We start from the raw sequence: 17,023 nt of genomic DNA on the forward strand, positions 1-17,023 counted from the left end.
TCAAGCTGTACAATTAGAAGTCTTGGAACAGGGAGGGATTCCAAGCCTAACCTGACTTCCTCCTCAGGCTACTTAGCTAAGCTGTTTGAAATTACCTGAGTTACTTAGTACTACTGTGTAGATTACTAAATTGTAAAAGTTTCAATATGCAAATTTTTACAGAAGTTAGATAAAATCATCAGAAGATCATAACTTCTCAAGGGCAGAGTTTAAATCTGGCTAAAAATAATAAAAATAATTCCTTTATGGCATGATTCCTTGCAGTGGGGTAAAATACTTAAGTGTAGGGGAAACAGGTGAGGTGAATACCCACATTAGGAAGAGTGTACTTAGAATAGTGGGGTCTGTGACATTGGAGTGAAAATTATTAGTCAGAAGTGGGAACTGCTGCAGCTGACTGTTGCATGTTGGTGTACATATTTTTCAAAATCAGCTGGACGTCTGGATTTTTGTGTGAAATCTGGCTTTTAAATGTTGGTAGAATTTTAACATAATGGGGGCCAAACCAAACAGCTGCTGACTAGATTAGGAAGGCCACCAATTTGATTTGTTTGAAGAGCACATGCAAAAAAGTTGTATTTTAAATAATATGCACAGTACATATTAAGAGTAATAGTTTTAATGCTTCCCAGGTTTGTTTTGACTGAGGCCGAGAGTGGACCTGTATCTTACAGGGGAGATTGTGCCCTTGACCTGATTTCTCGTTACTTATTGTGGAAGACGGCTTTTTACTTGCTTGCATCAGGTGGGCTGGATCAGGTCCTTTTATACGATGCCCAGTAGTTTTAGACAGACCCAAACCCAGAGTTCCTTCTTAAGGCCAAGTTAACACAGAACTGATTAACAAAGGAGACACTAAGTGAGAGAAACGCAAGACCCAAACTTCCCTCTTCAATTATTGCTGGCAAGGCTCTAGCTCTTAATACAAGAGCTATTTTCCAGGAAGGAACCCATTTCAGAACTCGCATATTCCTCCCGGAGGAATCAGCCCCTGCTGATATAGCCACAGAATTCCTCCCAGGGCTGACAATCGCCGCACTACGTCTGGAATCAGTTTCGATAGGAACCGTTCCGCGTTCCTCCATAACTACTGGCAATCCTGGGCCCCAGGAAGTGACGTCAACGTTCTTCTTCGGTTCTTCCGTCTATCGGCGGAACTTTGGGCTCCGGGAGTTGCCGGTTGTGTACGTGGAAGCAGCCAGCGCGTGCGCAGTCTGAGCCTTCCGTCTCAGCTGTGAGGGAAGCGCTGAGGGTAACGTCCCCGGCTCGGGGGAGACCTGCGGGGTCATGGCTCCCCGCTGACAGGGCCCGCCGAGTGGAGAAGGGGGCGAGGCTCTCCGTGGACCCTCCGCCGGGTCCGCGGCAGTCGACTTGTCCCTCGGCCTTCCCGTTCGGTGCTGCCGCCGCCGCCGCCGCCGGCGGCTGAGGCGGGGAGATGAGCTGGTTCAACGCCTCCCAGCTCTCCAGCTTCGCCAAGCAGGCCCTGTCTCAGGCCCAGAAGTCCATCGACAGGGTCCTGGACATCCAGGAAGAGGAGCCGAGCGCCTGGGCCGAGACCATTCCGTACGGAGAGCCGGGTAAGGGCGCGAGCGGCGGCGTCACTGCGCTCCCGCGGGCGTCTCTTCCGAGGCCGACAGGTGAAGCGGCGGGGGTGGGGGAGTGGGGGCTCCCGCCTCGCTGAGCGACGGACTTTCTGATCAAGTCCTCGTCCCCAGCCCGGCCCCAGACCCTGCTCTGGCCTCTCAGTTGGTCTTTGCTCTAGTCCCTAGGGAGAACCCAGCCCTGGGCCCCTCCGTGCCCGTGGCCCCGGGTGGGGGCTGACGGGGACCTTATTCGGTGGTCGTGGCCCCGCGCCCTCCCTCCACGTGGGCCGCATCACAGTCCCTTGAACCCGGGCCGGCTGCGCGCCCGGGACGCTGTCCGAGCCCAGTATCGGAATCAGTCCGCGGGGACGGGAAGAACAGTCACGAACACTTAGCGGGCGCTGCGCGCCTCCTGGGCTCTGTATGGCCGTCTCTCCTGAAACAGCTCCTCGAGTTCTGGCGCTGCCCTCCGTGGTGCAGAGACGGCGCGGTCCCTTCCTCTGGGCCACTCCGCCCGCGGGAGGGTCGTGGGGGCGCGGCTCGCGACTTCGGGTCGCGTCGCGGTCTAGCCTCCGATCGCCTCGTCTCTCTTTCTCAGAGTCCCTGGGCTTCACTTTTCAGGGATCTTCAGCTGCTTTTAGCGCTAAGTCTAAGCAACAGTTTCTCCTTTTGGTGTGTGGAGTACAGATGGGCCCGACTTTGGGGTTGTCAACCTCTGGGAGGAAGAATAAGTTATTCCTGACGACTCCTTTCTGGTTTCTGTTCCTCATTTTACGTCTTTGAGATGTCAGGACCTACATTTGAGGTGCATCGTTTTAAGATATTTCGGCTCATGTGTTTATGTCACCATCCTGTTACTTTTTCCAAGATGTTATAGGATCTTGGTGGGAGGAGCTCCACTTCCTTTTTTCAGGCTACCCCACGTTTTGAATGTCTTAACTTTAAAAGAGACAGAATGTAAGTTGTAAATGTAAGGATACTCCTTTTATGAAATCCGGGGCTCGAATCCTGCTCTATAATTCCTTTTTTTTTTTCTTAAATAAGTTATCCAGAATAGACTCAGGTTTTAGTGAAATGCCATAAATGTTGACTGATCACCTATGTTTTACATCGCCGTCACTCAAAGATGACCAGTCTTCAGAATGGAGTGATTTAAGTGGATATCACATAACCCTGCGATTTATATAAAACTTTCTCCAGCAGGCAAATTTGACTTCTGTCATTCGTTGCCATGACAATAAATTAAACTAATCAGCAGATTTTATTTTGCTTGTTCCTTTGTGTCTTTAATTTTGTTTTTCTCCCTTTTTTCGCCGTTCTGATATACTGAACAAATGGATGTAAAACTGTATCCCCAAGCTAAAATTGCCTACTTATCTCCGAAGTCATATTAAAGGATAGAATTTAGTATTGGGCTTGTTAGCTTTTAGGTACTTGTGCTCTGCCCACCAGCTTTTAAGTGTTTAGGGTTTGTGATGATTCTGCTCAGCCACTTTTGAAGTTAGAAATGGAAGAAATTTTTTTAAAGAAATGCTTTAAATATTTTAGCAAATATGCCATTTTTTGTTTATCATCGGGTTTTTCAGTAACATATTATTTGTATGACTGATAGAATTACCTATTTTGCTCAGAAGATGGTTATTTTCTCCCTAGTGTTTTAAAAAAAATCCTAGTGTAAACTGCTGTCTTTGTCAAAAAGCAATAATTTTTTTAAAATGTGCATTTTTGAAATTCATATGACCTTCTATAATTGCTAACATAATTTGGAATTTAGCAAGAGAACAAAACTTTCTCAGAGTAGGTTTGGAGAGTGGGACTTGGAGAATGAGCTTGTCATTAAGTGGATGAAAATGAATTTGCCCTTTAGAAGTTACTGTTCCCATCAGTTTACTTTGATCTTTGAAAAAGGACATTTGTCACCAGTATTTTGGGTTCAGCTTTTGAGTGTTGCCATCTGTCTAGCTGATAACTATGTTTTATCATTGATATTACAATAAAATTAATATGGAACTAATTGTATAGAAGGTAGATTCTATTTGCCATGACTACACATGACCTGTAAGTGAAGATACTGCCCGTTATTATGAGATGCATCATATGTATCTTGGACTTAGCATTGGTTATTAACACATACCATTACTTTATTAATTTGTTGTAGGAGGGAATAACATACTTGCTTCTGGTAGGCCAGGTTCAGTCTAGTCTTTCAGCTTTGCTCCTAGTTCCTCTTGGCAGATGCACACCAGTTTTTCTTTTTAAGGCCCAAAGTTAAACGATGAACTAATTAATTACGTAGTAAGCAAGGACTTCAGCAGGTCCAAATTATGGGTTGTGTTCTCTGGGGTTTTAAAAAAACATATTTATATTGACTTATAGTAATGATTGTAATTTAAATGCTTTATATATAGGTATAATTTTTTCTTTTTTAATATATATATATTTTTTGTCAAAGGAATAAGCCCCCCTGTCAGTGGAGGATGGGATACTTCAACCTGGGGGTTAAAATCCGACACTGAACCTCAGAGTCAACCGGTAGCGTCTCCTAAAGCAATTACAAAGCCAGTTCGGAGAACTGTGGTAGATGAATCTGAAAATTTCTTCAGTGCCTTTCTCTCTCCCACCGATGTCCAGACCATTCAGAAGAGTCCAGTGGTATCAAAACCACCAGCTAAATCACAGCGACCAGAAGAAGAAGTGAAAAGCCCCTTACAGGAGTCCTTGCACGCTGGACAGTCAAGAACAACTGAAGCCCCTGAGTCCAAAGTAGAAGACTCTCCTCCGTGTGTATCAGGGGAAACTCTGACAGCGAGTACTCTGTCTCCTAAAACTGAGGGCAAGCATGAAGAAACTCTTAATAAAGAATCTGATACAAAGGTGTCAACAGTACATTTGAAAGTATCTGAAAGTGTAATTAATGTGAAAACAACTAGGGAAAATGTATCTAATATGCCTACACAGCCTCTCACAGCAGAAGCAAAGGACATGGCTTTGGAGCCTAAGGAGCAAAAACACGAAGACAGACAGAGCAATACACCTTCTCCTCCTGTTAGTACCTTCTCATCAGGTACTTCTACCACTAGTGATATTGAAGTTTTAGATCATGAAAGTGTAATAAGTGAGAGCTCAGCAAGTTCGAGACAAGAGACTACAGATTCAAAATCAAGTCTGCACTTGATGCAGACATCCTTTCAGCTTCTCTCGGCATCTGCTTGTCCTGAATATAATCGTTTAGATGATTTCCAAAAACTCACTGAGAGTTGCTGCTCATCTGATGCTTTTGAAAGAATAGACTCGTTTAGTGTACAGTCATTAGATAGCCGTAGTGTAAGCGAAATCAATTCAGATGATGAATTGTCAGGCAAGGGATATGCTTTAGTACCTATTATAGTTAATTCTTCAACTCCAAAGGCTAAAACAGTTGAATCTGTTGAAGGAAAACCTGAAGAAGCAAATGAAACATTAATTATGCCCACTGAAGAAACAGAAATGGAAGAAAGTGGACGAAGTGCAACTCCTGTTAACTGTGAACAGCCTGATGTCTTGGTTTCTTCTACACCAGTAAATGAAGGGCATACTGTCCTAGACAAGGTGGCTGAGCAGCCTGAAGCTCCTGAAAGTCAGTCAGAAGCACTTTCTGAGAAGGAAGATGTATTCAAGGTAACTCTAGGAAGTGGAAGAGGATTTTTTGATATGCTTTTCAGAGATTAAGTCATTGGTTTATTTTTAATATTCAGTGATGCCTAATGGTTTGTACTGATTAAAAAAGATAAGCATTTTGCCTTTTAAGTGTGGTGTTAAGGATCTTAAACTTGAAGAATTATTGATGCTAAATTATTTGAAATTTCTCGAAGGCAAGTATGGTAGCATAAGTTGATAGTTCAGTATAACTAAGCGTAAAAAAGTTTCCATCTTAGGCCTTTACTGTTGAGTCCTTATCACCTTAATATTCTCTTTTGCTAGACTCATTAATTTATTAGTTTGTAAGGGACTGTCTTCTTATGTAAACAGATACCTTCAACTCCTTTGCAGATACAGATGCTCAAACAAATCTAAATATTATATGATTTTTCTTATATCAAAAAAATTTTGCATGTTCACATTATTTGTAGCAAATCTTGAATGAAAAATTTGGTCTCAGATCATTGATGTTTTTCTGTTGTTATTAATTGCTTGTTTGTTTTTTATGTTGTTTTTGATATTTCCTATTGATAGCTATCTTAAATGAATAAGAAAGGGAAATGTCCAAGGATCAAAAGTGTTGTTTAGGAATGACAAATTGCTTTTACCTAATACGTAAAAAAGGAAAGTGGTGTAAATTCTTTAACATTAAGTCACAGTTTTCGTTTTTCCTATGATTTTTAGGTGTAGAATTGAGTTGGATCTGGCATCTTTAATAGACTCTTCTGAGATACAGGATATCTTGAAGAAATGTCCTCTAAGTGTCGTGTATTGAATTATTTAAAGTAAAAAAAGTGCCAGACTCTGTTACCTAGGTTTAATATTATTCACAAACAAAATGCCATGCTCTAGCTATAATAGCAGTTTGAATTCCTAGAAACCAACGCTATTATTAATAAGATATTTTTGAACCATTGTTAGAAGGTAAGTGATTTCTAAGTTAATCTAGACCTAAATCAGGTAAGATTTTATTTATTTATTTTTTAGTACAAAAGGCACCGTTCCTCTCCTCATACACAAGTGTATCACTGCTTCAGCAGGACCTAAGGAATAAGATAGTCTAACCATTCCTTTTTGCTTAGCTTTATACTAATATATTCTGGAGATTTAAAAATTATATGCCTATCGATTTTCTAAAGTTAATTTCATTTTTTAAATGCAATGTATCATGCTAAAAATGTTGCATGTTACATGTTTGGGTTGAAGAATAATATGGAGAAACAAACACTTGTATATCCACTACCCAGATAAGATAGAGAACATTAGTAGAAGCTTTGAAGCCCCTCTTTGACCTTTTTGATTGCATCTCATCTCCCTTCCTTTTTTAGTGGTCATGTACACTCTTCCCACATTTTTGCTATTGCAAATGAATTGCTGTAAACGTTCTTGTACACTTATGAAAGAGTTTTCTCCTCTGAGGTACACCTAAAAGTAGAATTTTCTACATGAAGGGGTATGTAGATCTTCAACTAGATATTGCTTAACTGTTTTCCAAAGCGTTTTACCAAACTACCAACTAGGTGGTTGTAGTACTAATTTATACCCTCCTACCCACTGTGTGTGAGTTCTTGCTGTTCTGTGTCTGCTGTGTTCCCAGTTTTGTTTTTAATTCTTCCTATGAGATAATGCTGTTTTATTTATTACAGTGATTCGGTGGCCTTTACTTTTTCACCTGCGTGTAAAAATGGTCTTTTAAAGTTAAATGTTGGACTTTTGTGTATTCTTCTTATCCAGACAGTTGAATTTCTGAATGAGAAACTGGATAAAAGGGAAGCTCAGTTATTATCTCTTAGTAAAGAAAAAGCACTTCTAGAAGAAGCTTATGATAATCTGAAAGAGTAAGTACTTTACAAATGTGAGTAATTTTACACATTTTGTAGTGGTCCATACACTTGGTTATTACTTAAGAATGTTTTTTAAATTAAAATGTTTTATATTTTAACTTGTTTATAATTATTGAGAATTGAATGGTATTTCCATTCTACCCTTAGAGATTACTTTTCTCCTCAAATTGTCTTACTCTTTTACCACTGGCACTGAAGAGAGGTGTTTTGCAAAACAAAAACAAAAAAACCTCTTCCCCTTTGTTATTAATAATCTATTAGTATTAGAGATTTAAAAGGTATATTTATAGAAAACTGAAATTATAGTTTAAAAAAATACTGAGTACTAGTTTGCTTTAAGGAGCTGATTAGTAAAATGTGACACAATAAGATTTAACAGTGAAAAGTTTTAGTTACCTTTTTGTAATTTTTACACATCATGTATTGGTGACATTTTCAATTTCTAATGGGTTTTCTTTGAAGTGTTTTAAAATAAATTAGGCAGGTAATTTTTCTCTTAAAAGTTAACAGGCCTACAATTAATCTATTTTAGTAAAGTGTATGTTGAAGAGAATGTTAGTTTTTTGTTTTTGCAAACTGAACTCATCTGTTAACTTTAGAATATATAAACAAGTATTTTCAGTCTCAGTATTATTTTAAATTTAGTGAAATGATCAGAGTGAAAGAAGAGAGCAGCAGCATTTCTTCCTTGAAAGATGAGTTTACTCAAAGAATTGCAGAAGCAGAAAAGAAAGTTCAGCTAGCCTGCAAAGAGAGAGATGCTGCTAAAAAGGTAATGGAAGTTTAAAATAATATTAAATAAACTCTACAGAGACATATTTTTTTGAGGAATGCGTTATTATTTTGGTACTGGAAAAAAGAAGTAAGATTAAAAGGATACCATGTAGTGTATTAACACTTAAATTTTAGATTTTTCGCACCTTTAGGATTACACTTTTGATACTTTAAAAAAAATCTAAGCCAGTATTTGTATAATTTATGTGTAAGTCCTTGCAAGATATATAGCAAGGATCTTTAGAATAATTTTTATAAATGATGAGTCCATCAAAATAAATAACACTTAAATCTTAATGGCACTCTATAAATTTTAAAAATTACCATTACTCTCATTTGTTATTTTTCCCTTCCACTTCAAACATTATATATATATATATATATATATATATATATATACTCCTTCAAGTCAAAGTAATTTTAAAATAAAAATTCCTAATGATTAGTGACATTGAATATTAGAATAAAATGTCGATTTATCTAATGTAGGATTTCTCAGCCTCAGCACTACTGACATTTTGGGCTGGATAATTTTATATTGTATGGGACTGTCCTGTGCATTGTCGGGTATTTACCAGCATCCCAGGCCCCTACCTACAAGATGCCAGTATCACCCTTCTCTCCTCAACCCCAACCTAATCCCCCCTCAGTTGTGATAATTGAAAATGTTGCCAGACATTGCCAAATGTCCCCTTGGGAGCAAAATTGCTCCTGATTGGGAAATATTTGTTCTAATTCTTATGATTTGGAACAGTTGGCTGTTTCAGATATTGGTAACCAATTAAGGTTAGTAATTATTGCTTGTATCCCAAGTATTACAACATTTCTCAGTATTTGCCCTTCTGAGGTTGTTTTCCCCCTTCTTGACGAATGTCAATGTTAATATTTATAATTTTTCTCTATATATTCTTACAGAAAAGAAATATGATATACTTCTATCTGCTTGGTTGCTTTAACTAGCAACTTTACTTAGTATCATTTTAGACACTAATAATAACCTGAAACTATCTAACCAACTTAACTCTTCATGTTCTTGCTCTATTCCATCTGAATACAGTACAAAAAGTAGATTTTAAGTAATGTTTGTCTTCTGTAGTGCACTTTGAATTATAGATCTAAAATAGATCTAAACCATTAATTATAGCTGGAAAAAACTTGGGTCCTACGTTTTAACACATTTTATGTGTACTGCCATGTATGAACCCCGTGCTTAGGATCCATAGGAAATTTAAAGGTGAATTTAATTACCTTAAGTGAAGAGTTTGCTTTTCTACTGTTGGAAGACAAATAATGTCAACAAATATATAGTAGTAGGCAGTTGAATAAGCACTTTGAAATGGTATCATGGAGGGTGAATTCTGATCAGAGGAATTGAGGAAGATTTCATGGAAGACATGACAATCTTTTTTTTATTTTATTTTATTTATTTATTTATTTATTTATTTATTTTAATTTTTTTTGGCTGCGTTGGGTCTTTGTTGCTGCCCACGGGCTTTCTCTAGTTGCGGCGAGCGGGGTCTACTCTTTGTTGCAGTGCGCGGGCTTCTCATTGCGGTGGCTTCTCTTGTTGCAGAGCATGGGCTCCAGGCGTGGGCTTCAGTAGTTGTGGCATGCAGGCTCAGTAGTTGTGGCTCGCGGGCTCTAGAGCACAGTCTCAGTAGTTGTGGTGCATGGGCTTAGTTGCTCCACGGCATGTGGGATCCTCCTGGACCAGGGCTCGAACCTGTGCCCCCTGCATTGGCAGGTGGATTCTTAACCACTGCGCCACCAGCGAAGTCCCAGAGATGATATTCTTACTGGACCTTGATGGATGAAATTTTGACAGTTGGAAATGGACATCAATGTTGTGGATAGTTCAGAGCATGGGCTTTAAAGATTCACAGACCTGGGTTTAAGTTATAACTCTACCACTTTATAGCTCTCTGACCTTCAAAGTTTACTCAAGCTTTCTCAGTCTTATTTTCTTATTTGTGTAGTTGAATAGTACAAGTGCCTCCCTCCCAGGATTGTTGTAAGGATTAAATGATAACGGATACAAAGCATGGTTTAAATACCTAATAAATGTTAGTTTATTTTAGCTATTTTTAGTTTCAGAGCATCATAAAAACCAAGTTTAAAATCATAGGACACTTTTCATATCACCATACTTCTCCATTGTAGTTTTAGAAGATAAAATATCTTAACATGTTTCTGCTGAATCTCTGCTTTATTAAAGTAGATCGAACCTTATGAAATTATGTTTTTTCTCTCACTTCACAACATGTTTGTAAGTGCAGTGAGTTTCAGCTGAGGAAAAGAAATACAGTGAAAAATGGAGATATACTAGTTGAATGTTTCAAAAATAATGCTTAACCTGTAGAAAATGTGTAGAGATACTCAAAAAGAGTATTGTAAGTTAACTTCTTCTCATTTACATTTCCATTTTAAAACCTGTTTATGTCTGAATTCAGGTCTTCTATGTCATTTTCAAAGTTGTTCACTTACTCTTAATTAACCAAGGTAATATAAACTCAGGTTAACAGTACAAAACTTATGGATTCTTATTGAGAATGTGATTATTTGGATATGGAAAAAAATTGAAAAATATGCCCAGAATGAAAGTAATGCTTTATGATACTCATATTCTTTCTTTTTTAATTAGGAAATCAAAAATATAAAAGAAGAACTTGCTACTAGATTAAATAGTAGTGAAACGGCAGACCTTTTGAAAGAGAAAGATGAGCAGATCCGAGGGTTAATGGAAGAAGGTATGTAAAATACTTAGTTGGTTATGAAAAATATTGTGAGAACAGGAAGATACCACGTGACTAGCTGCTGCTTCCTAATGAAAAAATATTGGAAGCAAGAAAGGTTTGGACTTAAACCTCAGAAATGGTAGACAACAATTCATGGAAGAATGGGGAGCAAGATGTAGAGAAGTAGAGGTATAATGTATATAGCTTTTTGTTTCTAGGGATGTAAAAAAATAACTCCTTGAGAAATAGAATTTTGTGCTTCCCTAAGAAAGCTTCTAACAGGTTTTAGAGCCCTCATTTAAACCAAGATATTTGAAAGTTATAATTCTGGAATTTATATAGTATCTGAATCTCTAGCTTGGGTACTATGTGCTATCATTTTATTGTTCTGGCATTTGATAGTGAATTTTTTCTTACATTCATGTTTTAATTTTTTAGTTATTAAGTACTTTCTGTATGAAAAGATTCATAATTAACAGGGTTATGAAAATTAAAGATTCTTCATGAGATAAAACATCACAGTTGGACATTGAATTAATTTCTTTCTGTAATGTCATAGGAAGGTAGTTTTGGAAAGGATGGTTAAATAAATTTTTCTTTTTCTTTTCTTAAAGTTTTTTAGTTATAAGAATAATGCTTGCTACTTGCAGAAAATTTTGAAGTTATAGGAAGTATATGAAGAAAGCGAAAAAATAGATCATAATTCAATTTTATAAGGAAATATTAATTTCTTCTAGTTCCTTTTTAATGCATTTTATTACATTTTTAAACATAATTAAGATCATATATCTAATTGGCAGTGTTCTTTCTTTTACATTTCTCTATGCCGTTAAATGTTTTGATACCATTATTAATGGCTGTGTTAAAGTCCATTATATGGATATATTATAATTTGTTTTACTCTTCCTAAGGTTATACATTTATTTCTAAAATGTTAACATTACAAATAGTAGTGGGATGAACATTTCTGTACTTAAATCATTGCACTTAAGTGAATTTCCAGAGTAAGTGTTTGAGGACAATTGGAAATAATCACTTCATTTGAAAAAATTAGTTTTACCCAATTTTTCTTTTTCATTTATTCAGCTAATATTTAACAGTTAATATGTCAGATATTGTGTTTGATATAGTAATAAATATAACACATTCCCTGTCCTTTAGGAACTTACAGTTTAATGAGAGGGAAATATAGGTACACAGATAATTATAAAGCAATCTTAGCACTAAAGCACATGAAACACATAATTGTATCTCAAGACATTTTGCAGTCGGATACTGTCTTGTGTTACAACATTGGAGACTGAGGGGACAGCTAAGTACATGGTTTCATAATTTTTAAAAATTATTAAGAATATTAATATCAAATTTCACTTTGTTGGAATTTACTAATTTAATCAGAGAGTGAGCTGATGTTTTCTTTTGCTTAATGAACTTCTTTATAGAGAAAATAGAATGGTTTCATCTATGGGTATATTCACATACTGCTTCTGTATACCCTAAAAGTATTTTTTAACTCAGAGCTGAAGAGCTGAAAGTCTCAAAGCTGAGAGTGCGTTACAGTGAGTAACTGATTGCTTCATTACCTAGAGTCATCAACTGTTAACATCTAGCCACACCTCCTCCATATCTTTCTGCACACGCATATACTACCCTTTTGCCAAACCACTTGAAAGTAGGTGACAGATATCATATCATTCCACTCCTAAATTCTTTTTTTATCCAGCTTTGTTGAGGTATAATTGAGAAATAAAAGTTGTATGTATTTAAGGTGTACAGTGTGATTTTTTATTTATGTATATATTATGAAATGATTACCACAGTCAAGCTAATTAATATAGCAGTCACTTCACACACTTTGTGTCTGTGATGAGAACACTTTTAAGATCTACTCTTCTTAGCAAGTTATAGGTGTACCATACAGTATTATTAACTTTAGCCATCATGCTGTACATTAGATCTGTAGAACATACTCATCTTACATAATTGAAACTTTGTATCCCTTGACCAACATCTCCCCATTTCCGCCACCCACTAGCCCTTGGTAACCACCATTCTGTTCTCTGCTTCTACAAATTCAACGTTTTTATATTCCACATATAAATGAGATCATGCCATATTTGTGTCTGGTTTATTTCATCCTCTAGGTTCATCCATGTTCTCACAAATGGCAAGATTTTTTTTTTAAAGCTAAATAATATTTTATTTATATCTATATTTATATCTTACCTATATATCTGTCTATATATATATATATATATATATATATATATCTATCTGTCTGTATCATATTTTCTTTATCCATTTATCCATTGACGGAAACTTAGATTGTTTCCATACCTGGGCTATTGTAAATAAGGCTCCAGTGAACAGGGGTGCAGATATCTCTTTGAGATACTGATTTCATTACTTTTGGATATATATATTCAGAAGTGGGATCGGTGGATCATATGATGGTTCTATTTTTAATTTTTTGAGGAGTCTTCATACTGTTATCCATAGTGGCTGTACCAATTTACATTGCCACCACTAGTACACAAGGGTTCTCTTCACATCCTCTCCCGTATTTATCTTTTGTCTTTTTGATAATGGCTGTCCCAACAGGTGTGAGGTGACATCTCATTTTAGTGTTGATTTGCATTTCCCTGATGGTTAGTGATGTTGAGCACCTTTTTGTATACCTGTTGCCCATTTGTATACCTTTTTTGAGAAATGCCTATTCATGTCTTTAGCCCATTTTCAAAATTGGCTTAATTGTTTTTTTGTTATCAAGTTCTGTGATTTCTTACATATTTTGGATATGAATCCCTTATTAGTGTATAGTTTGCACATATTTTCTTCCATTCTTCATACTGTCTCTTCACTTTGTTGTTTCCTTTGCTGTGCAGTAGTTTTTTAGTTTGATGCAATCTCATATGTCTGTTTTTGCTTTTGTAGCCTATGCTTTTGGGATCATATCCAAAAAATAATTCCCAAGACTTATGTCAGAAAGCTTTTCCCTTATGTTTTCTTCTAATAGTCTTACCGTTTCAGATCTTACATTTAAGTCTTTAATCTATTTTGAGTTGATTTTTGTATATGATGTGTGATGGGGTACCATTTCATTTTTCTGAGTATGCATATCCCAGTACCGTTTATTGATGAGACTGTCCTTTCCTCATTGTGTGTTCTTGGCACCCTTGTTGAAGATCACTTGTCTGTAAATACATGGATTATTTCTGGGCTCTCCATTTTGTTCCACTGGCCTGTATATTTGTTTTTATGCCAGTACCATAGTGTTGATTACTATAGCTTAGTAATATGTTTTGAAATAAGGAAATGTGATACCTCCAGCTTTGTTCTTGCTCAGGTTTACTTCAGCTATTTGAGGTCTTTTGCAGTTCCATATGACTTTTAGGGTTGTTGTTTCTATTTTTGTGAAAAATGCTGTTGGAATTTTGATAGGAATTGCATTGACTCTGTAGTCTACTCCTCAATTCTTCAGTCTGCATCTCTCAAGGACAAGTACATTTTTTCTTGACAAGCACAACATCATAATCACACCTAAGAAAATCAGCATTAATTTGGAAGTGTATTCCAGCACGTATTGCATCATTTATCTCAATTGTCTCTAAAAATAACTCTCATACCTGGTTATTTGTTCTGCCCCAAGATCCAATCAAAGTTTGTTCATTGCATTTGGCCATTATGTTCTTTTAGTCTTCCAGCAATCTAGGATATCTTTTTCATGATATCAAAGATTTTGTAGAGTCCAGTTGTCCCATTGAATGCCCCATGTTCAGGAATTTGTCACTTTCTTCATGATTAGATTCAGATCAGATTTCTAGTAAGAAATATAATAGGTGATATTGTGCACCTACCACTCCATCACATCAGTGGACACATGTCAGGCTGTAGCACAATTAGTGATGTCAAAACTGAATGTTTGGTTAAGATGGTGACCAGGTTTCTCTATTGTAAGAGCACATTTTTTTCCCTTTGTAATTTATAATATGTGGGAGTGATTCTTTAAGACTGTAAATATCCTGTTCCCACACCATCCTACTACCTAGTAATTTTAGCATTCATGGCTTATGCTGTCCAAATCAGTTTAACATTGACTGTTACAGCATTGTGATTTTTCAAATATTCTGTCATTTTATGTCACTGGTTAGTTAAAACATTCAGTTCACATTCTTAGAGAATCATCATTATTTGAATTTATACTTTTTTGCCATTGCCAGGAGAAAAACTTTCAAAACAGCAGCTGCATAATTCTAACATCATTAAGAAATTAAGAGCTAAAGACAGAGAAAATGAAAATATTATTGCAAAGCTGAACAAAAAAGTTAAAGAGTTAGAAGAAGAGTTACAACATTTAAAACAGGTGAATATTAACCTTTCTCTGCATATATATATTGTTATTACTTCCAATATGAACATATGGCCATGGTTTATAAAACATTTGGGATGATTTATTGAGGTATATCATTTGGGAAGAATTTTTCAAGCAATTTTATAGTGAATGTTGGGACTTCCTTGGCAATCCAGTGGTTAAGCTGCCACGCTTCCACTGCAGGGGGCGCCGGTTTGGTCCCCAGTCAGGGAACTAAGATATCACATACTCTGCGGCGTGACCAAAAAAAAAAAAAAAAGAAGTAAATGTTAAGATTCTTCTTCGTTATTATAATACTTGAGATTCGTGGAATACAATTATTTCCTGTGGTGTTTTTTATTGAAAAATACCTTTGTTTTTATAATATAGGTCCTTGATGGCAAAGAAGAGGTTGAGAAACAACATAGAGAAAATATTAAGAAACTAAATTCTGTGGTAGAACGCCAAGAGAAGGATCTTGGCCGACTTCAAGTAGACATGAATGAGCTTGAAGAAAAGAACCGAAGTATTCAGGCTGCTCTTGATAGTGCATACAAGTAAGAAAATGAACAAATGTGCACCTCGTTTAAAATCAGTTATCAGAGCAGGATGTTGAAGAAACACTTTTTCTATTATCTGATCACTAGTAACATTTATAAACTTACCTATATATGAACTTGTGACTGGTTAAAGCAAGTTCAACAGAGTCCTCACTGTAGTCACTGTTTATTATGTGGTGAACTCTTCCTCATTCTGTAGATCTCATGGAAATCTACATGGAAACTTCATTAATTTGGTCATGTAATTAACTACATTATTTTAACTTAAAAATTATCTATTTAATTTTTTAAGAGAACTTACTGATCTCCACAAAGCCAATGCTGCAAAGGATAGCGAAGCCCAGGAAGCTGCTCTAAGTCGTGAAACGAGAGCTAAAGAAGAACTTTCTGCAGCACTGGAGAAGGCCCAAGAAGAAGCCCGTCAGCAGCAAGAAACATTAGTGATTCAAGTAAGCATTAGATGAAAAATTAGTCTTTAAAATCTTTGTTTCTGCTTCTTCAAAATAAAGAATCTGTTAATTTGAATCAAACCTTATGTAGTGGCACACGTGTTACATTTTCTTTATAATCCTGTTGGGCTTATAAATCCTTTTGGGCTCATTTTCTAAGAGTACTGGATTGTGCCAAGCTTAATCAATTGTGTGTTTTTTAAACTGTTGTTAAAGTATGCTTACATTATACCAGTATTGCTTATTTTGGGGGGGGGGAATTTCAGACTTATTTGAGAACACTATGAAATCTAGGGATGTTCTTACCAGGGAAATGCATGAATGCAGATAAATGCTAAACATTGCATATAATTTCAGGAGAATCTGTTTAACTCCTGAGTTCATTCATAGCATCTGTGGGAGTCCATGGACCTCAAATGAAGGAAGAAAACCAACATTTGTCAGGCTTTGTCTTATAAAATCATCATTTGATAGATATTTGGGTTATTTACACTTTTAAATTTTATTTATTTTTACTGAGGTGTAGACTGATGTACAATATTATATACATTTCAGGTGTACAATGTAGTAATTCACAATTTTTAAAGGTTATACTCCATTTTTAGTTATTATCAAATATTGGCTATATTCCCTGTGTTGTACAATATATCCTTGTAGCTTATTTATTTTATACATAGTAGTTTGTACCTCTTAGTCCCCTACTTCTAATTTTCTCCTCCCCACTTCTGTCTTCCCTCTGATAACCACAGTTTGTTCTCTAAATCTGAGTGTTTCTTTTTTGTTATATTTACTAGTTTGTTATATTTTTTAGATTCCACATATAAATGATATTATACAGTATTTGTTGTTCTCTGACTTATGTTACTAATCATCCATGTTGTTGCACAAGGCAAAATTTGAGTCTTTTTTTTATGGCTGAGTAATATTCCACTATATATATACCATATACTATGTATGTATACACACACACCATATATATATATATATATATATATATATATATATATATATATATATATATATGTATGTATGTATATATCTCCATTCAT

General features: G+C 36.2%; 1 protein-coding gene across 2 annotated transcripts in view; it reads left to right on the forward strand.

Annotated features, from left to right (window-relative positions):
- Nucleotides 1-1,173: 1,173 nt before the first annotated feature.
- Nucleotides 1,174-17,023, forward strand: part of TMF1 (TATA element modulatory factor 1) — a 28,258-nt gene continuing 12,408 nt past the window's right edge. Inside the window, exons 1-8 of one of the 2 annotated variants that reach the window (XM_007192427.2) lie at nucleotides 1,174-1,577; nucleotides 4,036-5,240; nucleotides 6,996-7,099; nucleotides 7,751-7,877; nucleotides 10,521-10,626; nucleotides 14,835-14,977; nucleotides 15,356-15,522; nucleotides 15,818-15,974. In XM_007192427.2, the coding sequence (XP_007192489.2) occupies nucleotides 1,436-1,577; nucleotides 4,036-5,240; nucleotides 6,996-7,099; nucleotides 7,751-7,877; nucleotides 10,521-10,626; nucleotides 14,835-14,977; nucleotides 15,356-15,522; nucleotides 15,818-15,974 (2,151 nt within the window). In that variant the 5' untranslated portion in view covers nucleotides 1,174-1,435. The remainder of the gene's footprint in view (nucleotides 1,578-4,035; nucleotides 5,241-6,995; nucleotides 7,100-7,750; nucleotides 7,878-10,520; nucleotides 10,627-14,834; nucleotides 14,978-15,355; nucleotides 15,523-15,817; nucleotides 15,975-17,023) is intronic. The other variant, XM_007192426.2, reaches the window with a different exon arrangement.

This window comes from Balaenoptera acutorostrata, chromosome 10 (genome assembly GCF_949987535.1).
Source record: "Balaenoptera acutorostrata chromosome 10, mBalAcu1.1, whole genome shotgun sequence".
NCBI lineage: Eukaryota > Metazoa > Chordata > Mammalia > Artiodactyla > Balaenopteridae > Balaenoptera > Balaenoptera acutorostrata.